This window comes from Adelges cooleyi, unplaced genomic scaffold (genome assembly GCF_023614345.1).
Source record: "Adelges cooleyi isolate 19-005CV unplaced genomic scaffold, UGA_ACOO_1.1 ACOO_flye_CR_arks_rails_tigmint_CR_PRNA_30, whole genome shotgun sequence".
Lineage (NCBI taxonomy): Eukaryota > Metazoa > Arthropoda > Insecta > Hemiptera > Adelgidae > Adelges > Adelges cooleyi.
Genome location: NW_026095971.1, coordinates 19,378,212 through 19,401,562, shown reverse-complemented (window position 1 = coordinate 19,401,562; position 23,351 = coordinate 19,378,212). Strand labels below are relative to the sequence as shown.

General features: G+C 33.7%; 1 protein-coding gene across 3 annotated transcripts in view; it reads right to left on the bottom strand.

Moving 5' to 3' along the window:
• Positions 1 to 23,018, bottom strand: part of LOC126837943 (sodium-dependent transporter bedraggled) — a 61,404-nt gene extending 38,386 nt beyond the window's left edge. The window contains exons 1-3 of one of the 3 annotated variants that reach the window (XM_050571959.1): positions 22,665 to 23,018; positions 8,867 to 9,157; positions 4,021 to 4,488 (exon numbers count right to left, since the gene is read on the bottom strand). In XM_050571959.1, the coding sequence (XP_050427916.1) occupies positions 4,021 to 4,488; positions 8,867 to 9,138 (740 nt within the window). In that variant the 5' untranslated portion in view covers positions 9,139 to 9,157; positions 22,665 to 23,018. Of the gene's footprint in view, positions 1 to 4,020; positions 4,489 to 8,866; positions 9,158 to 9,231; positions 9,248 to 12,335; positions 12,584 to 22,664 lie in introns of those variants that run through there. The other 2 variants (XM_050571960.1, XM_050571962.1) reach the window with 2 other exon arrangements.
• Between the last annotated feature and the right edge of the window lie 333 nt (positions 23,019 to 23,351).

The window sequence follows — 23,351 nt, the reverse complement described above, 5'->3', positions numbered from 1 at the left end:
CGATGAGCTAATGTTAAAGTTTGCGTGCCAACCCCTTGGTCAGTTTCGACCTTGGTCCTTACACAAGGTCCCCCGGGTGTTCCAACAAGGCTAAAATAAAGTAGCACGCTACCATTAATGCGCTGCAAAAATTCGACTAATAATAATCATACACATAATGATAATTGATGTTGTTGCGACTTTATGTAATGTGTTACGTATACATTTTTGCTATAACTATGTCTACTTTGGGAAATCCTGGAACAAATCACAGTCTGAGTATAATGACTTGATGAGTCTAATCATTTTTTTTTATGTAGCAACCGCCAAGTAATATGTAAGTACATAAATAAAATAAACATTTTTTTTTCAAGGGGGGTCTGTACAACAAGTCGGTAACTTTGCATATAATATTATCATTGGTTAGTAATGTATTATCAATATGAGAATTATGTCTTTTTTTCAAATGATTGCTACCCTATTGAACGGGTGGCATCAGAAATAACAAGATTGTGAGTTCATAAAAACGTTATTAAAATACAGTAAAACATCATTAAAATTGACGAAAACGGTCAGTATTACTTTTGCCAGCCAAGGTAGTTTACAAGCATATTATGTTTAAAAAAGAGAAAAATATTATACTATTCTTTTGGTACGACACTACATATGTTATGTATACATATACATTAATCGTTTGTGAAACCCAACACTCGTAGTTAGCACTTGGCCATAATATAGAAAATCCATAACAATATTAATGCATCTAATAAACATGTGCAATACGGACACGCATTACCGGTTTACGGTTTTAAATCACAATATTGTATACAGCAGAAAAACACAAAATACAATACTCAAAAATATAATGATACATATTTTAAAAATTTTTCTCAATACATTTTCAAAGCATCTCCCAAGACTATCCCGTTAACGGATCAGTTATGGATTTTGTAAAACAGTATTTAAATACTTTTAAATGGATTTCTCAACAGCGCAGTACTGGCTATTATTACCACTGAAATATTTTATTCGAAAAAAAAACGTTGCTCGACTCCATCCTAGCGCATCTTTGGTGTGTCAACAAGCAGCAAACATAATTTTGGTAACCATTCAGGCATTCAAAAATAAACGGTCTTAGCGGGGGGAAATTAACGACCGAACGCCGATGGTCATATTTGGTTAAATTAGTTTATAATTATTTGTTTCTATAAATAAGCACAACGTGTACACTGTAATAATTAGTCTCCCGTGAATTTTAAACTGTACACATAAATACAGTAGTCTGACTCGCCATACAACACTCTGTACCGAGTCTAAACATTACTAGATATTTTTATATTTCAATAAAAACATTAGCACTTTACGAATGATTACGGCTAGATAATAGAAGATATTCATCGGAACATTAGACATTACCGTTTAACAATACTTTGGCTTGGCTTGGTACCATCGACTGTCGGTTGAAATAATACAGCTGTTTTAACACGGTCTATGTACATTAACTTATAGATTGTCATTTGATATTGTTTAACGTTGAATAACAACCGTTTATATTATAATAATGATTGCATAATATAAAGGCGAAGAATGAGTGGCCTAGTTTTCTTGCCTAGAGTTCTTCAAGAAACCAGGCCTATACTTTGTTTTATGTATCGTTTTTCAAATGAACGCCAGAGCCGTCAACTTTTGGTGGATAATGAGTTTGAATTTTGATATGTAGTCTCTAGTTTTGTTTTTATACAATTTGAAAAAAGGCTATCAGCTCGACCACGATTCCACATATGCAAATCAACACGTGGCGCAAATAAAGTCGGTCGAATAATTCAGTTATTAAGTTACTTAAAGGGTTAGTGTAAAATAACGTTTCAACGCATCGCTGTTGTACTTAGCCATAGTGTTGGCAACGAGAAAATAAAAAATACATATATTATGCAGAAGGTTTAATAAACACTATAATAGTCAATCGAAGGTCAAGCCAAAATACTTGCACTATACGGTCAATTGAAGAATAGTAACAATTTAATTGTCAATACTATTGTCGGCGATTTTGATGAAACGGACATTGTGAGTATAATGAAACCATGTTGGATTGGACATATTGTGTTAGGCGAAAACGACTCAGCTGTCAGGCTATTGCCTTGAACTTAGTACCTACTTGTTATACAGTTTTATTTTGACATTCATTTTGCATTGTGACTTGCGGTGCTGAAGTGTAAGGCTTTTTCTGTCAGACCTTTATTATTGTCGATTCGATTCGAATATTCTAACACAATATTTGATAGTGTAAAATTCGGTTGTTATTATTATTTTAAAGCTTGATTAGAAGAATAAATTATTAGTACAACTCTTTTTAAGACGTCCAAACCGAGAAACGCTCATTGACGATAATATGATTCCATAACAATATGTTTTTTATTTACGGATTTTATTTACAATCTCTCGTGAAATTTTGTTAGTTTGCAACACATTTTTAAAATAACACAAGTTAAATATAAGTATAGTAAGCTACACATTAGCTATATTTTTGGTACATAATATATTCAGTAGCTTCGGCGTTTATCCAATGTGAGCTTTATATTCTTAAAATGAATAAGCTAAGTTAGGCGTTAGGTTTTTCGTTAATCAGCATCGGTAGTTACTAAACCCAAATTGCCTTTATTTTTATACCTATTATTAATTATTATCTAATTGACGTTTCCGTTGTATTGATTAATTTATTTCTGACCGACGACAGCAGCTGTGATGCGACAAGTTGGACAACTGTGTACTTACAATGTGTGCTAATGGAAACACTATAGAAGCGCGTGTTTGGCTTATTAAAAATAATTAAAAGGGAAATCTCCCGTATTTTAATTACCGAGTTCCCCCCGTTAATAAATAAAATATATGAATTTTACTCAACACAATAGAGAAAAACTATAAATATAGGTCTTTCCTCACACATACAATAATAATAATTAACGTCGGTGTACAACAACGTCTAGTTGCGCCACTGCGTACTAAGATAAAAAAAAGTGTCTTATAACAATAAAAATGAATCACTACACAAACAAAGACTAATATAGCGAAAAACCGCTCATTTTTTAATTATACGCGGACTTTAACAAAATATTTAGCCCTGGGAGATAATAATATGTCTTCACCAATTTCAAACGACAAAAGATTGCGCAAAAAATTGATTTTTCCTTTTAAAAACACTTCCAGAGTCGACTCGCGTCTTAACGGACTTACTATTTGATTATTTACTTAGCTTTAGACCCAATCACGCGTCGTTCTCAAACGCTAAGACTATTGGCAAAATGTAAGTATTTCCAATAGATTGTTCTGGTCTTATTGCTGTTAACGTCTTCGTCGCATTCTGTTTACTCAGCATTGTATTTTCGACAAAAAACAGTCTCATTCAGCCGAACAATAACAATCGAATCTCATATTGAAACTTTTACTTTTTCGGGAACAAGTCGGTGACAACAGGTTAGAAGACGGTGCCTCGTTCATTACTATAATATGGGTCTAAATGTCAGGGAACAATCTAGTATTTAGATACTGTTAAATTTGAACTATATTCTATGAATTCAAGGACGTTATGTGATAACATCGGTCAAGTCCTTTCGGTAAGACTTTGTATCAGTGGTCGAAGTGGAACGAAATACATTTTTTTTTTTTTTTAAGAGCAATATAAAATAAGTGTAATCTTATAAGCACTGTTCCTGTTTTTAAATCTCTTATGAATAATGTGGAAACGACAATCGCTATGAACTACTATGCACAATAAATGTTTTTTTTCTTTTAGAAGTTCTGAGTTACAACGGTTTTACACTGAGTTTAAAGGTTTTTTATTTCTTCCCTTTATACCTCTATAAACCATTACGCAGGATATGTTATCGGAAGGTATTTTTAAAGTTCACTACAATTAAACTGTTAAAATCCTCTCGAAATAATTCGTTTTTTTTCAATTACTTGAATTAATTACGGTATACGTCATACATTATCATGGCATTTAATTACAAAATATATCGACTAAACGTGGTTTTTGGCCATTACCTGAGCGGAGTGATGAGCCTGGGTTCTTGTTGTTGGTCTCCTTCTTCTCCTTGTTCGCCCTGGTCCATCGCCTGTTCCCTAGTAGAAGTGACCTGGTGTACTTCGACTTCTTCCCGGTCCAATCTTAAGGTCACGGACAACTCCTCCGACGTGTCGTCTCCGCCTCCGTCGCCGCCGCCCCCGCTCCTCCTACGCCGTCCGTACTGCCTGGGCCTGGAACCTTGCGGTGGCGGCGACCTCAACCTGTCGGCCAGGTCGACCGGGAACAGGGCCGTGGGTTTGGGCCGCGCTCTGAAACCGCACGCCGATACGGTTATCATGGCTGTGCTGCCCTGCGACCGCCGGCGCTCTCGTTGCTGGTCCGTCGACGGCCGCTCGTCTGTTGATGGTCCCGGTTCCCCGGGCAACCGAGGCCGCCGCTCGTCGACGTCGGGCTCGACAATCAACCCGTCAGAACTTGTATTTTGCCTGCAAACAAGTAAAAAAAAAAAAAAATTGATAATAATAAAAAACCATTACACTTAAGTGGAGACGGAGCACGGGGAGGTCACAGGTCTAAATGAGTTGTTAAAACTGAAAGCGATAGAATAACTTTCAAATAAACGTTTCAATGTATATCTGCTGCAATGAGTAATTCATTTTTTGGCCTCAGAGTGTCATTTTTATCACAGTAAAATAGCTAATAATCACAGGCATATAATATGACAACGTTAAATACAATAATCTTCGCAAGGTAGACATACTGCAGTTCTCAAACTTTATAGGTAATACAATAAGGCGACATTCGCCAGATAATTTCGTCGTTTTAATAAACAAAAATAATAACAGATGATCTTGACAGAACAATTGATTTGTATTCCAAAAATCAGAATAATACACAAACACTTTCGATACACAATAGATACGAACCAAAAAAAAAAACAGTCAATGTTAATAATTATATTTTGTCTTGTTGACCGTGAGTATTAATAAAAGAAAATATATTGTTTTCATACACCCAAACAATATCAATTAGAGATAACTGCGATGTTGTTTATTAGCAGAATAATTATTAGGCATCTCTTGTTTAATTTTAATAAAACCAGTCGCACTGTCAAGGTGCTGAGGTAAGTGAGATGTTGTTATTATTTCCACGGTGATGTGTTTGTAAAATAGGTTGAAAACCTATTGAGCACGAACATATCTTGGCGGAACGGAAAACCGATATTCTAGCTTCTGTTATACCCAGCTGTCAATCATATGTATGCAAATTGATAATTATTTTAATTGCTTATTAGCGGAACACTAGTGAAATCGGTTTGGCGGTTAATTTTGGACTAATCGCGTTGGGGTTACACAAAAGCGACACGAAAGAAAGTCGAAGACTGAGCAGTTAAGTAAAAAAATATGAAAACTATTTCACTTACACTGCGTGTAAAAAAAAACAATTTCTACTAGAGTGATTAGGGTCACCAACACTCGGATGGACCCGAGAGAGATGGCGCGTGCGTTGAGTAAACAAAAATCATCCAAAAATCAAAAAAGTTCTAAGACATAATGTCTGAAAATAAGACTGAGCACAGGTCTGGGTAGTGAGAAATTATAATATACGTTTTTTTTCAAAAATCTGAAGTCAAACTTTACTCAACAATGTTTTACAATATCATTACATTAAACGTTAGTGACATTAATAATAGTATAAAATAAATGAAATCGACAACAACTAATTTGTACGTCACTACCAAATGTTTACAAACTACAATATTGTTATCAAGTATTTGCTATTCATATCAGTTCACATAGGTAAACGCGATAAAATGCATTTGAACAACACAACATATTATTATGCGTTGCGATTTGGTTTTATTTTATTTTAATAGTTACAATACTATATGTTTAAAAAATGAAAACTAAGCGATGATGCACAATATAGAATCACAATAAATTTATAGTTGGAAAAACTAAATAAATAGACCAATCGATCGACCAAAATTTAGTTATTCCAAGTATACATTTATTGTGTCTTTATATTAAGCACAATAATTATAGTTAATCCAACTACGAAATGTTTTCTGAAAAGTTGTTAACTGTATTTGTCATACAACTTTTTATACATTTTTGAACGAGATGTGAAGTAACGTCTTTATTACATCCATTTTAGTGTTTATAATTTAAGATATTCAAACAAAACTCTAAGGACACAATTAGGTATTTATCTAAAAGCTAAGAAACCGTCTTAATCTTGATTTTGGCTTTTGATGGAAAATTAATTTGTACGTTGTTTCTTTTCAGAAAAATGTTTTATCGGACGCTGCTATAACCAAACAATAATAATAATTAAAATATCAATAAAGATTCACATAAGCGGTTTTTCAATAAATATAATAAGTATACACTCTGTGAGTCTAACTTTAAGTTTCTATTTAAAATAGAAACTTACACTTCAGCAAAATGATTAAGCTCAGATAAAATAGCTGGTATTCTCATGAGCCCAGTTGTAACTATTGTGGTTTTAGGTAAGTATCATATAGGGTGCAATAGTTATCAAACAATACAAATGTAGGTTGTAGTTTATTCGGAACGTTTTAGTGGCAGTTCCAATATGATTGATCAGGAAATCATTATTATGGCAAAATTGTGGATTCTAACCTTCTCGCGGTAACCTTTATGTGTGTATAATGGAAATTAGTCGTCCGCCAATTTCAACCTATTTTTTAGCACACAATCAACATTTTGTACACTGTACCTAATCGTTGCGGCCGTTTTAAAATCATACTGTTAAGATCCATACCATAACCGTATTGTATACCATAAGGTACCGTGACAAACTACAGGCATCAACTGTGATAAATTTATTATGCATTCGGATTAACTAAAATGGTGCGCTCAGGCTCAATGTGAACTAATATTGTTCTTAACAACAAGAGGTCCTATAAAATATGAACTGACAGGCCTGACGGTTTGCTTGCATCTAATTGGATTAATTTTAATTTCAGTAATTTTTTTTTTTTTCCAATTCACATCTCTTTCAAGCTCTCTGTTAGACTACTCATTATCTGAGGTAGCCGTAATTTGTCTGTTAGGGTAAACACTATTGTGGGCAGATAGCTGTTAAGTTCGGATTTCAATGTATCTCTATGGAGCTTCTGCACTTCCATCACCATGTGGTTCAACAGATTATTGTCCCACGTGGATCTTCTCCGTCTAACATTGACCTGGCTGCTATCATTGATTTCTGCACACGTTTGAAGTTTACCAGAGCGATTCCGAGTCCTGGGAACAAATTCCACGCGAGGACTTGAAATGTCCATGGTATGACAAATATTATAAATTAACGCATTGTTTGTGATCAATAGAACATCTATAATGTGAAAAACAAATTTTACCCACTAATATGATATTGTGGCGACATCATTTATCAGATGACACCGCCGCCGCGACGTCTTATCTACCATATTATAATTATTTAAGTCAGAATTAAAAGCACTTGTGTGATGTGTCGTGTAATCGAGGCTAGCTGATAATGATTTATCAGTAATTATAGTTTTCAAATCGCATGATTATGATGTATAATAATTTGGTTATGCTTTTATCGGTCTTCATAGTTGTTCTTTATCGAACGCCATTCACCTTTTTTTTTTTTCATTCTAACCTATGCTACAACTCTGCCAAACGAACGGAGTACATATTTTATTAGAGTAAAACATTAAACGACTAATTCTCTAATCGCAATTTAGATAACACCAAACATCTTATCGTTGTATTTAATTATACCTATTTATTCGTAATACATAAAATACAAATTTCAAGTGAGATCGACGTTTATTATTACGCGCGTGTGTGTCAAATAACACTTGGGTTAAATTAAACAATTTAATTAATTTTCTATTAAAGAAAGCCGTCAGGTGGATCGTAGCTGTAGAATTTTGCGTTATCTTATTTCACGTGGCTGTTGTGGCTCACCTTGTCTGCGGATAACTGTTTAGTTTTAGTTTTTAACGATCGAACTTAGGAAATATCGAGTTTGAAAATATTAGGCTTCTTATCACTAAACTCTTATCAACATCTGTAATCAGCTTTTTCTTATCGCGGACGAACAAACACAGATATCAGAATAACAGCTTCTACAGTGTTAAGATTTCGGGCAAAATAGTAAAGAATACGTTATATTATTAATAAAACGAGATACCTAACGTTTTATGTGTACTGATTTTGTTTTATGGCTCAGTCACCGCACGTTTTTGGCATTTTGTCCTGACCAACTGCGGTTTGACGATGATCATGTGACTTTGACGAAGCATCCCGCAATGGACTATAACGCAGATCGTGCGGACAGTAGTAAATGATAACGTGGCGAATCACGCCAAGCATGGCCACAATAAAGTCACGCTATTGAATTCGATTTAGGTGACCCAGCTATACACTATTATTACTGGTAATAATATACAATCAATGGCCTATGCGGGAACGAATATCGGGCAGACCGACAGTAGAGATTTATAAAACATTACTCTGCAAGTTAATTTAAAAAAAAAATTATAGGAACAGATTTTGTTGATTGGACTTTTATAAATAAAAACTTCACATGGTCGTTTTTTTAAAATGTGTTTTAACGTCATAACTTTTTAAAGACAAACTTATTAACATGTTATTTTTCAAAGAAAATATATAGTATCGCTAACCTAACACTAGCGATGACAGAAAGTGTTGATTAAAAATATTTTAGAAATTATATGCAAACAAATCTGTTTTACTGAGATATTTTAAATACGCGTTCAGTACTGAATTGTAAGTCTCATCTACAAAGTCTGATTTTATAGTTAACTTCGCAATCCCTGAGAAATAACAGTTTTTGATTGACACTTACTTTATCATTTGGCGCTCTTCCTCGACAAGTTCTGAATGTAGAGGTTGCCGGTCATCATTACTGAGCATGGACAGCCTAACCAAGTTCAAATAGAGTAGCAACAAATTGGCAGCAAGATAATCGGTTTGCACGTCTCCCTCGGGAGCTCCCTGCGGTTGTTCTAGAAGATCTTCGGCCGCCATGAAAAGCCAAGGTTGAAAACGATCTTCGGGTTCGTCGTCTGCGGACGTGACATTACCGCCACCACGGTAACGGTAATCGCCGGTATCCATACTCAGGCACGGCACGGTTCTGGAACATAATGATGAAACGCAAATTAAATTTATATAACTTTTAAGAAGATATCATAATATTATGCTTCATACAGGTGTGTAGATTACAGTAGGGTAGATGTGAGTACTTTTTATTTTGTAGGAAAAACAAGCCTTTTTTATTTAATTGTGATTTACAACTAACACTTTTTGGTTATTTTTTGTAAAACTACATTTACATTTGTCCTATTCGCTTGGAATTACTCCACTTGACCATTTATGATACATATATCGTGCGTGTACAACAAACATAGTCAAAACTATATATTATCATAATAATGTATGCACGACCTTAGCCCTTGCAGTGGTATGAATAATTAGAAATTCAAATCAGCAGCTGTGCACAAAATATGGTGGACAATGGTCGTGTAATCCAAAAGGGAAGTCGAGAGTCAATTTTAAAATTCGCCACTAGTACGTCGTATATCATTAAAAAAAGTAAAATAGGTAACAATATTAGTTATTAGAATACACCTGTGAATATTATATTAGTCGGTAGATAATAAAGAAAACCCGGACTCATATTCTTATAGTTGTCTGAAAAATAATGTTGTATACGTTGCATATTATTTTGCTTAGGTACAAACTGTAATAGTTTATCGTCGACAAACAAACGACAGTGAAATCAAAATAATTGTGTGTTTTTTTTTACGACATGTTTGCTATAAAGATCACAATAACAGGTTCTCAATTTCCATGAATATATTTTTTAAACATACTTGCAATATACTTGTACAACTTGATATAATGCGATACTCGATGATAACACTTAACAATTATTATTAATGTTACCGGTTACAGTGTCCAATGGCCAAAAGTCTAAGAATATTATAGTGTTTAAGGAAGCTCACGTTCGCAGGATATTTCTTGAAAAATACTCAATATGAAACAATATCTCACGAATAAAAAAACGCGGTAAATATAACATGCATACGGTTTACCGAACTCTATTGCTCTTCTTCCAAGGGCGTTCGAGAATAAGTCCAATTATTTATTTACCTATAAAAAAAAAATACCGTCTCGGCCGACTACCGTGCATTCGATTTTTATCTACACGGTTAATTATTTTTTGGTCACGACCGTGTTGTTTTTTTTTTTTGGTTTGACAACCTTCTGACCGGTTGTGTACAGAGTGTTTGGACGCGATGAGTCACCGCCATGCGTAATAAGAAAAAAAAATACGACCTAAGATCACTGTCAGCCACTAATAACTTCTTAAAACACACACACAGGCGTATGACATTAGTTATCAAACAGCGCTGTTCAATTGTATGTACATATATTTTACCGTGTGAGTGTATCCACTCCTACATTATGCGCCAGTGCTTGCCCTCCTCCGTTAGTTATTATTCGATTCACTGAATGTCTATAATCCGCCTCTTAGGAAAAGAAAAAAAAAATCTTACCTTACCTTACGGGCCGTGATCGCCGCCGTGTCGGCGTCAACGGCCAAGAGGAACCTACGCATCCTTTAATGTCATGAAAAAAACAATAATTATACTTTATTATTTACACATAATAAACGCATATACACACTTCAAGAGACGTCCACACTACACTCGTTATGGTATCTGTCAATCTTTAATGTCATATACCGTACGGTGGTAACGATAAGAGTTTCTTAACTTGAGAGTTTCAAGAGTCAAGGGTTTGTGTAAAAAATAATACCATGTGTAAGTGTAGACACGACGAGCGCCGTTTGGATAATTAAAACGAAAACCATATTTTCTTAAGAGTCAATTTATCGACCGGTATATTATTAGACTAACGCCATACGACTGGCATAGACCTGGCTGTGTAATTATTATTATAAACGCTCGGTGGATAAAGTATAATGTAAATTTGAAGTGGTTTATACAGAGTAGAATTTATAACAATGATGAGGATGAATCTCCGCAGGCGTCCATTGTGATGTTATTATCTGAACGTATCATATTATAATATGTATTTTTAGTATGAAAACAATGTAACCGTTTAAACGTTTATCAATGATGTTATCGATTTGAAAAGTTAGAAAAGTTGCAACAAGTTGAATGTTCTTAAAACAATGGTTGGGTCGGTAATTATTATAATTTGTCTTAAAAATTGAGCAAATCTCACTAATATTTCTCTTCTACTCCTATTGGAAAAGATGTAGTCATGACTTGCTTAAACTATAGGGTTTAACTTATTTACTGGTCGAGTTCCGACTATAAAAGCAAGTCTGTAACAGCTTCAAAGTCATTGGCTAGTACCGTTTATTTATTCCAGTGGAAATATTAAAACTGACAAATTTTATCATCCGGAAACTCGTATTGCAATAATAATAAAAATTATTGACAGTAATAACGGTAAAAATTTGTTTTTAGAAACATTTTTAACGCGGCACGTGGCAAGTTCATCATGTTTGAACATTTCTTAGAAACAGTTTAAATAACTTTTAACAAACCAAAAAAGCTATTTAGTTTATTATGTTGTGTGGTTTTTAATTTGATAAAAATTAACATTGATTACAAAAATGTAAGCAATTGTTTACACTTTTAGGTCATTGGTAACAGTTAGATGCGAAGAATCAATTTCAATAAGAAAAATAAACAATTTAAGCAACCTAACCGTGTTGGTTTAAGATAAAATGTCACACAACTAGCTTGATCATTTTTGGATCCGTCCATGATCCAAAAACGATCCTGCTAATAGTTCAACCCATGAAAGTTTCAACACAATCAAGTCACACAATGTATATTGTATGTAAACGGATATTCAGCGCATCGACTTACTTTAATTATAGTGTATAATATTATGAAAAATAATCTATTATAATATTACTAATAAAAAAAAAAGGAATTTAATACACTTAATGACCCAACGTCGTCTGGTGATATTTTGTAAGGTCTTAAAAGTGCTTTTGTTTGTTACAACATTAACGTTATCGTCATGTTTGTGATTCACAGATAAAATTTACTTAAGGCCATTTCGTGTAAACTATGAGTAATTACGATAGTATTTAGCTCCTTGTTGGCACACTCACACGATACATTAGGGTGCAAGATGTACAACTATCACAACAGGCACTGACGGAATTGTAAAAAGAGAAATTTCGGTTTTTACGACCGTTTATGACGTGTTGGGGCTTCGAAAAAAAGCGACTTAACAAGAAACACGGATGTAGTTTTACTTACCCGGTTCGACGATCAACCCAAGATTAGATTAACTCCACACAAATCCTATTCGAGAGCTGCGTTTGTCATTGAAATTGACGGGCTACCCTAATATTTTGTCTTTTGGTCACTGTCTTTTCGAAACGGACCCTTAGACTGACGAGGGCCTTGAGAAATTATAATTCGTTTTCCTTGGTGACCGAGTGGTTCTTTAAAATGAACTTTGTCAGATGGAAAACGTTCACTGGTTAAACTAATAAAAATATTTGGTTCGACACTTTTAGTGTTAATACTGACACTCAGTCATTACTAGATGTTTGTGTACTTACAGTTGGTTCTGAGACGGAATTACTAGTAGTATTAATTATACCGGGGTCATCAATTATTGATTTATCATTCGATACTCTTCTAATTTAGAACAGAGCAATTATTATTGTCGTCTTGGAATGTGTAAATTTGTTTATGCGTCATGTGATTAATTTTAAACTGTAGTCTTTCAAAAACTACACAATCGATACGCTATCTGTAATAACTCAATAATATTTACTCTGCTAAATAAATAAGGTACATAAGTACCTTATTACCATATATGTATATGTAAGATATTATCACACATCTATGCGATGTTATATATTTTATTTATCAAAAAAAATGACTTTTTGAGTTTGATCGCAAATTCGACACTCTGCAATCTAATTTTTAATGGCATTATTTAAATTTTTCCACCAGAATAGATTAATTCTTTCCGTCATCTTTGATCTAACTACCCCTTCATGATCTGAACTGTCCCTTCCACTTCTTTAAATTGTGCTACTACTTCCTACATTCCTACGACTCGCGTACAAAATCACTAGTTGAGATAATATTATTATAACTTGAATGTGAATTTTATCTATGCGAATCAATTTGAAAGCAGTTTAAACATTTTACACGCATGGTTAACGGGCGGCGAGGTGGTAATCGATTATAACTGTGTCATATTATGCGTAAAAAAAACCAGGACGAGACCAGAGTAAAAAAATAGTTTACACGTCTTAAAACCGTCTGAACCAAAACGATTTTCACCATTTTGCGTTTCGCACGAGTAAACCTTCAGCAATCTATGTGTACTTACAACCGGACTGAACGGGGCAATCATCCAAAAACAATTTCGCTGTAATACCGCCTATTATTTTACATTACTAGAAACACTATACAATATAATATTATTATGATATTCGATTCGTGCGCACCTACATATTGTAGGTATTTTTTTTTTCCTTTCAATTATTCAGCGTTGACGGATAGAGTATTGTGGGCATTGTGCGAAGGTGGCGAATCAGGTCAAGGTGTGGGATGAGCGAAAAACAGGGTGAAATAATATCTATTACCAAGAAAACGCTTTTAAAAAAAAAAATTACTAAATGTTATTAGGTAAAATACAAGTTTAACGCTACCGATAAAAAATGATAATTGCATTTTTGTAGGCCATTTTGTTTTTAATTTTTTTCCTAAATATATCAGAAAAATTTCAGTTTTTATTTTAATAGCAAGTAGGTCAACTGGTACAAAATGATTACAATTAATCATAAAATAACGGACAACTCAGAATACACGTTGTGAACACCGAACCAAGCTACTTGAAAACATTAGTAAACGATCCACTCGAACATGACTTATCGTTTGTGGACGCCTTAAGCTATTAATACATATTAGAGTAACAATATTGCCCAATTATATGGCTAAAATTATATTGCAATTGAAGTAGGTTTAATTTAATCTCTCGCGGTTGTTAAAAAACAAAATGTTATTGTTAAATGTAATGAAAATAATAATATTAATAATAATTTTGTTATTACAGCGTGTTTAAATCCTGTTTTTTTAAAAAAAAACTAAAAAGAAATTATTCGCATGTGTTTTTTTTAAATGGTTAGAAGTACTACATATTATTCTGGTATTGCAACTTTCTGCTTGCCATTGAACGATATAAAGATATCGTTTAAGAATGGAGCTGTAACATCATAATATGTTAGTGTTAGTGTTTCCACTTTAAATAAAAATAATAGGTAGCATATTGAATGACAGTCAATACTTTTTTATAGGTTGTTAAACGCTGCACAGAATAAATTAATTGAAGTTACCATTTTTCGCCATCTTTGTGGGAATTAGAACCTTATCACATGTTTATAACTGGTATCATTGCTATTATGACAATTAAAAGTTTAGCTGATACACGATTATAAAGAACTTTACTATAAACTTTATAAAGTTCATTAAAATCGTGAGCTGATAGTACAGAATCACAGATAAATATAAATGCCACAAAAATGGTCAATGTCGACTTGCATTCTTATCACTAGTTAGCAATCTAGTTTATCATACATATATATCTGTGGTTTTGTATCACACTGCTGCAGTGCTACAACTAATTAAAAATATGTACTAGAGAAATGCAATTTTGTCATTCTGGTCACACTGCTGAGCTGATTTTATTCTTATCGTTCATCGAAATATCGTTAAAACGATATGACAATATTTTTTGTTGCATAATCTTTTGCCTTTTTAACCGTTTCGTCGTTGTAAAAAAAAACGTTCGTCGATAACGACTGATTATATACATTAATTTTGTTTTCCTCGTGTCTCGTCCGTGCATCAATCCGAACACGTTTAAACTGTATATTATTATGGTGGTGATTCAACGTGTGTAGTGTTAAAGAACTTCTAATGAGGTCGTTTACAGTACAACCACGACCAATGCTCACAGCGTACACATCCCGGTACAGTTACCCACGTACCGACAGGGCAACCTTGTTCAATGCCACAGCAATAAAGTATTATGCTTAAGAATAATATTCTACTTTCGCGTGTTATAAGGATTTATCATTTTTAACTACACTAATACAAGTATTTCTCCCTGGTGAGCACACACAAATAATGGATATTATTTTTCGCAAAGTCGTTAAAAAGTAGCTCTTCTTCTATTCATAATACATATTACATTCATAAATTTAAATATATTAGCTTGCTGCATACTTAATCAGTGGCTAATTTAACATTTAATATTATATAATACCATAAACATATCAGACTGCAATCGATGGTAGCCTATTCAAATAAGAAATCCTTGGCTACATTACATTTTAGTACTTCCTCATGAATATATATATTTTGCGTTCGATTAACGTGGGAAATTTTAGTTTTTCATCAAAAGTATCCTGACTTTAAAACTAATCAAAATTGTTTTCCAAAAATATTCTTAAAGCTAAAATATGACACTTGAAAATCTTCCTTTTGATATTTTGTGATAACATTCTTTTGGAAAATCAACAAGTTGTCAGTTTTAACGGGCTGTAATTTGATAAAAAAAATGTTTATCGTGAAATATTGAAGGGAAGAGTGATTTTAGGGGTAAGGTAAGGGGAGTAAGTAATCAAATGTTTTTTTAGACACAGTCTTCTGTTAGATGTAATTAAAAAAGTACAAGTGTTGTAATTTACTATACACTCTCTGGAGGAAATAATACACGTCAACAATTATTTATACTGTGTACATTAACAAAAGCCGTTTTTAATTTTCGTCACAGCCGCTAGGTAATAGTTTTTGGTCAAACTGGATTTCCCAGGATGTACTCTAATAGCTTAATCTGTGACAGTATACACTGAATGGAGTAAATAATAAAGATGTTAAGTGTCAACCAGCATAGTAAAAACTATTGTATTTGAAAGTGATTAAATCGCGTTTCGATGCCGCCTTTTTGGGGACGAGGGTTTCTACAGATTCACATCGAATCGTTTTCTAAATAACATTTTTGATTTTTGCAGCAATATTATTGTAACAATGAGTTGCTAGAAAGATATTATCTCGTTGATGACCGTTTTTTATTATTATTTATACCAAGGGGTCGGAATAAGTAAAATATTATGAAGTAAGCGAAAAGGCGAGCTACAGTGTGACCAGAATGACAAAATTACACTCCTCTGATACACATTTTTAATTTGTTTCACTTCTCCAACCGCATAATAACCAGAAGAGAAACCTATAGGCCGGGACTGATAAGTGTTCGACATTTTGTTTTTGCGGATTATGCACAGTTATCACGGTTTTCCTGGGTCAGTGTTTACCAGAAACATCGGAGAACTGAAATTATCTATAGGCTGGCTCCCTATCGAAAAACAATATGGCGGACGGCCTTTTTGGGCGGTTCATACGAACCTGAGTAATTTTACAGTGTTATCACATTATCATTTATTATATGTTATGGCGTGCAATTAGAATTTTTCTATTGATCTGTGTAGTCGATAAGGATTATACTGCGCAGTGTTTAACAACTTGTAAAAAAAAAAAATATTTATTTCTATTTAAAGCGGTCACACTGTCGCTCGCCTTTTTTATTACTTCGTAGCTACGGGTATCTACAAAGCCGTATAATATGATGTTACAGCTCTTTATATTTTCACTCTAAGATGTACACTATTGTTTGTTCGATACAACCGTGTGGCGGTGGTACGGTAAGTATTGTTAAAACTAAATACAAAATATATTATACGTTTCACTTTGTTTAACGGTCGGTTCGACTGCACACGGTCCCGCGTAAGTCGATCATCGGCGGGCACGAGGCGAACACGAGCTGGCACAGTTGTCGGGTCGTGGTGCAGTACTTTCTCACGGATTTCCTTAATTTACTGTGAGTCTTAGTGTCAGACCCATTGTGTTTGCGGAGACTAGGTCATACACGCGTTGTTACCGAACGTTTGGAAACATTATAATAGTATCATTATATACACTAATATATAATATCAAATAAGTAAACTGGCGGCCACGGTTGTAAAAAAAGAAAAAAAAAATTAATTCACATTGTTTTTTTTTATTGTCGATGGCGTATAACTTGTGTGCAGACTCCGTTATAATTTCGGACGACCTCGGCGAGTACCTCCTTATACACTTCTTAATATAACCGGGTCAAGGGTGCCCAGTGCCCACCGCCGCCGTCGCCATAGCAGATCCTTTTTTGCGAAACTCGACAAAGAAAAAAATAACACATACACACAACAAACACCACTCTAGGTACAGCTACCACCGCCGCAGCGTTTACGAAATAATCTATTAAAGTTAATACGGTTTTTGTGCACCGGTATGAACAAAGTAAAAAAAAAAAAAATAATGACCAGAGGTCATCGCTACATATTATTATAACGACCGCGGATAGGGTCGCCCGTCCAAGCCATGTGGTGCCGCATTGACTCTGGAACAATGATATTATAATGATTTCTATCCTAATAGGAGAAAGTCACGATATTAATATTATTGCAACCTGACTAATATATTTTGCCAACCGCCGAAAAGTCAATAGGTCCGACTCTGTATTGAAACCGATTATCCCATATAGGAAATAAAAAATAAACAAATTAAACCAACTGAACAATATAAGCAGCCATTGTCGAAAAAAATAAAATAAAAATTGCAGATGCAAAAAAGAAAGAGCAATATGTAAACAAAGAATACCGATATTAAATATGCGACCCTCCAATGAGTGTGAAACGCCAGTATATAACTTAAGACATGGATATATGCGGAAATTATCCACATAATATTTCAATTTAATTAATTAATAAACAACAGCAATGAATATTTATAAATATCTTACATTTTAATTTTTTCTTAAAGTACTATCCATTCATGGTAATTTTTCTTCAGGTTCGATTACAAAAGTACTTGTGTTACTGTCAGATACAACAACAAACTTGGTATCTTTCGTTTTTTTCTAAATATTATTTAATATATAGGTAGTATATTATATTGTATAGTACTTATATGGCTATATATTTAATGTATAAATAAAATACAATAATATAAGTTATAACTATTGGACTGCACTAGAAGCCCGGTGGTAATTGGTAAAAGCCGCTTCCCGGACATTTGATCTTACTTGGGCCTGCGATCGCCATTCTGGATCATTATTTATCACCTTTCACTCTTCTTCGTTCACAGTTTATCACATCTTTGCATATATTTCGGTTACAAGAAACGAAATAGAAAACAACGATTTTGTACCTATGTTAATCCTTGTGCAATCCTTATTTGGGCTTATTGTCTTTAATGCATTAAACGACAAGACTAGCCGATGAGAACTAAAACGTGATCTATGTTTTAATGTCTACTGTACACGTTGACGATTACGTTACATAAACTATATACAATGATTCCGTTTCCGTATTAGCCATTTATTTGCAGGCTAAACCTCTTATCTCACAATCGTTAATTTTCAAGCAAGGTTAGACGTTAATAAATGCGGATATTATGCCATTTTCGTGAACTTGTGTTAAAATGCATTGGCGCGAAGCAAAGTAACAAAAAAAAAAAATCGTTGAACGCTCACGACTGTGTGCACTCACAAAGAACGTTGCTATTTTCCCTCATTAGCAATGGGCTGTGTACTTTAATGGCTATATTTTTAATCTGTAGTCTTAATATTAAAAACAAATATTATGTCGACACAAAGAGTTCGCCTGCCTAAAAGTAGTCTCTACACTAATATAGCGCGCGTGTATGTAAGTTGCCGATGATAACGCCTTAAGGTCACAACTATACGGCGTTATTTCCGCCTATTTACTAAGAAGCTTTTAAGTAGGTAATAGGCATAGAAAATGTTTTGCAAAATCATAATTTAAATATATAAGATTTAGATTGATATTAGATATGTTAAAAATATGTATTTTCTTCTCATATAGAACAGCGGTAACTTTTTCCAAAGAAATATTTGGGGAAAAGAATATTGTCGTTGTCTTCAAAATGTTGTTTTCTTTCATTTTTATCATAGATGTTTAAAACCATTATGGTCCGAGAAAGGGGATGTGTGTGGGGCATGTGTTGTATTCACAACGTTCAAACCAGAACTGAACTGAAATGAATTTAAGAGGTCATATTTTTACGAATTCTTTTAAGCCAGATATTAAACACTAAATTATTAGCCACAAACTTGTATATGTTTTAATATACTAGCCACCTTAGATACTAGCTTGTTACTGCTTGTTAATATACCATATCATTATCTATAATTCAAACACTATAAATGTATTCGGTACTTTAACGAGACATGAAAATGCTCTTTCGTGGTTGCAGGATCGGCTGAAAAAGGTTTGTTTTATTTGTTCCAGAGCGCAATTTTTATCAAAAACAAGGGTTCTATGTTAAATGATTCCTACTGCGCACTGAGAGTAATGAGATGTATTAATAGATATAAAATAATATGATAATAAAGAAACGAAAATAACGTACTAATATTGTTTTTTCGTGGCCTTGGTTTTATAATATCTGATTAATAATTAAGTCTGGCCTATCATCAAATCATTGATACCCAATGGGTATCGTCCATTTTCCATAGATCTAAACAATGTATTACGTTCATTGTAACAGAACATTTTGTGGAGTTATTCCATTATAAACATTTTCTATTTATAATATAATATGAACTAGACAAAGAAAATATACTTAATAAAATAATATGCAAAATCATCATATGGTTAACTGTGAATCAAACTATCTACTGTGTATTCGATGTACATAAATTCAAATTCAACCATACATGGTACTGGTAAGTACAAGTATTAAACTTGTTATAAGTCATGTGTAACTGGTATGTACATATTATTATTTCTTATGACACTACTCTACAGCTGATACATTGGTCGATGGTGATATTATAATCTATAGGAAAGCTACAACTACTTGAAAGTTAGTGATTATATTGAAATCTCACTCAATTAGAAAGTAGGTATACCTAAGTATAATTGTGTTCTACAGCTGGTTAAATAGTTTAAAATATTATTATAAATGTAAAGCTTCAACTTCTACGAATATGTTTATCGGATTAGAAAGTGATGACCATACAAATATTGATATTAAAACAAATTAAACTAAATTAGGAAAAAGTTTATATTTTAAACTTACTACTGTACACTCACTTTTGTAATTTGTATTTTTCAATAATTAAACGATTTCTATTTATGGCGATAAGAAAATATATTTATTATAATCAATTACCTTTTAATAGCTACTTACTTGTTTATTGCTAATTTAAATAAATTGTATTTTATAGTATTACAGTTTAAGGATAAGAAAAATAACTCATAAATTATGTTTACTATGAAAATATAATTATGCCTGTGGTTTAGGGTCCCAGGCTTGCCTTTTCATCCGGGAAAACGTCCTTGTGTCTTCTGACTTTGAAATTTAGTAGAATAACAGTTATAACAGGCTATGAACATTGAGAAGCATTAATTGGATGCAAAGAAATAATACAGATTGCTTATTACAATCTGTTACTAGTAATAAAGCTACGAGACTTAAACGACATGACTTTAATATTTTGGTCTTACAATCGGACATTGTTATTATTAAAAGAATATTGAAACTGAAACTTTAAAATGCGAAAACTACTAAAATAATAAATATGCGAGTTGACATTTAAGAATAAACAAATTAAAAATGGATTATTCGTGTGACTCATAAATAAACTACCTACTATTAAAATGAAATGTGTGTAATAAGTTTACTTGATTATAATTGTAATTTTTTCTATAGAAATGATCACTGGGAAATAATCACAATATTATTAATACTTCACATTTCTGTTAACTCCTTAATACATTGAAAATCTGATTTAACGGTGTACATTCTATTATAATATTACAGGAAGAATCGTCCAAACGTCATAAATTCTACGATCTTCTGAAAAAATACATATCAGTAACATGATTTAAAGCTAGCGGATTAAAATACTAATGTGTTGATAATAGAACGTTTTAAAAACGGAATTGTACTTAAATTAAACATATTCACTTTTTTATTTTTAACTAAATTAGGCCACGGATCAATAACATATGCCTAGGAGAAGGTAAAACGATTTTCAAAGATTTGAAAACGTCGTGCAAGCAAGTTTTCTAGTGTTATGAAACAGTAAACTAGTATTAGCAAGAGTGTTCATTTCTTAAAAACAATATGAAACGTTATCCTAGTTCACATAGCGTTACTGAAATCCTATAATACAGGTGGGTATTACTCATAACGGTACTAATGTACAGTTTGTATAATATGTATTTTTCATTGACATTTTTATCTAAACTAGCAAACTAGTGAAAACAATGTAGTAATATAAACGTTCAACGGAGATAAGAATATGGTAATATTAATAATATGTCATCATGGTGGTAATCTGTTACTATATGACAATTATTCATCTTATCTGCGCATTGACTCGTCAACATTATAGTCGTGAATCTATGAACTAATATTATTTAAAAAATCTATATTTAAAACGTGCAAATGAGACGGTATTTTAAATCAAGTAAATCATTCCACACCTAAGTTTGAAGAAGTTTTCCTTAGAACACGGAAAATTCATCAATATTATCATATCAGTTGACTGAACACTGTTAGTTTATCGAATGCTTTGTATCATACCAGAGATAACGAATCATTTTAAATACTATTTACAATGTCTTTAACAGACTAATATTTCCTTTTTTTTTTATTTGGATTGATATTAAGACTGCGCAGTCGTTGAAGTTTATTGACATTATACACACTTGGCGTTTGATATTTATATTTATCTCAAGTGATTATCAGTCGGTGTCAAATACCTGCTAAATAAACGTTTCATTCTGACAGTAAAAAAAAACTTTCGCCATACACCAGAACGCTGTTCTTTTTTAGATGTGTGGGCTTAATAAAGCGTTTGGGCGTTTTGTATACGACACATTGTTGTAGAGCACAATATGGCGGTTAGAAAATAATATGGGCGTTATCCGAAAGAGAACACTTTTGCCCAGATCTTAGTCCAAAAGAGCACAAGTTGGTAATGTGAAAATATCATTAAAATAGCGCTTAAAAAAGAAATGTACACAACGTAATATGAATGTTGTGTGTGTACTTAAGACTTTGAACACGGAATAGACCAAAGCAAAAGTGTCACTTTCAATGTAAACAAAAAAGTGACGGATATTTAGTTAAGTCTATTTAGTATTATAATATGTTGTGCTTTTTACACTACTAAAAATAACAACATCATAGCGGTTGGCCATAAGAAGATGGCCGCCGCGTTTTTGTGTGATAACTGTCAAGTATCTTGCCCGTGATTGTTGTTATCAGTGTCCAGGGCCTGTCTTAGACCTTTTACTCTACTTAACCTTTTATTCAGTATAATGTCTAAGTTTGGATATTATGTGTACCGTTAACCGTTTTGATAAACGGATATGATATTAAATTTGCCGGTAACCGCCGAGTGTGCAGCTCTTGTGGGCGCTACTTAATTTCAGGTCTAATCGAAACGAAACTGCGCTGTTATCAAAAATCCTATGATTCACAATCCTTTACCTTCTTCTGATATCGATCCTAAGTGGTATCCTTCGGTCGAGCTGAAAAGTCTTCCAGGGCGACTACGGTCATAATACCAACGACAACAGCAATAAAATGATATTATTGTTTTTTTTTTAAAATAGGTACACTCAAATCCGACGGCACCCGTCACTCGTCACGTTAAAAAACTCGACGTGGCTTTTTTTTTCTCAATAATAACCGTTGATTACATTAATTATGGTCGCACTTAAAAAACAATATAATAATTATAATATAATATAAACGGCCGTATATTGGCCGTACTCAAGGGGGAAACTGTCGGCGCTACTGCGGATGACGAACGCGCCCTTGACGACGGTGTTGGTCCGGGACTACCCGGGGAGGCTTTGTGGACGCGGCCGAGAAAATATTTCATCCTTTCCCCTCGTCGTCCCCACCCCACCCCACCCGTCGCCCTCTACTCTCCGGCGGCACAGCCGCTGCGCTCCGAGTGGACGAAGAACAACCTTGAGCGGCCGGTGCCGCCGCTGTGCTCGCTCGCCGACCGGTTCTGGTCTCTGCGCGGCACTGTCGACGGATCATCTTGGATCTGCGGTCGTCGACCGAACCCGTTTCGGGAGACTGCTGTTGCCGCCGCCGACGCCGCAACTATGGGAAAGGGGGGGGGGCGGCGGCGGTGGCCACGTCACGGTAGTGGCACGTCCG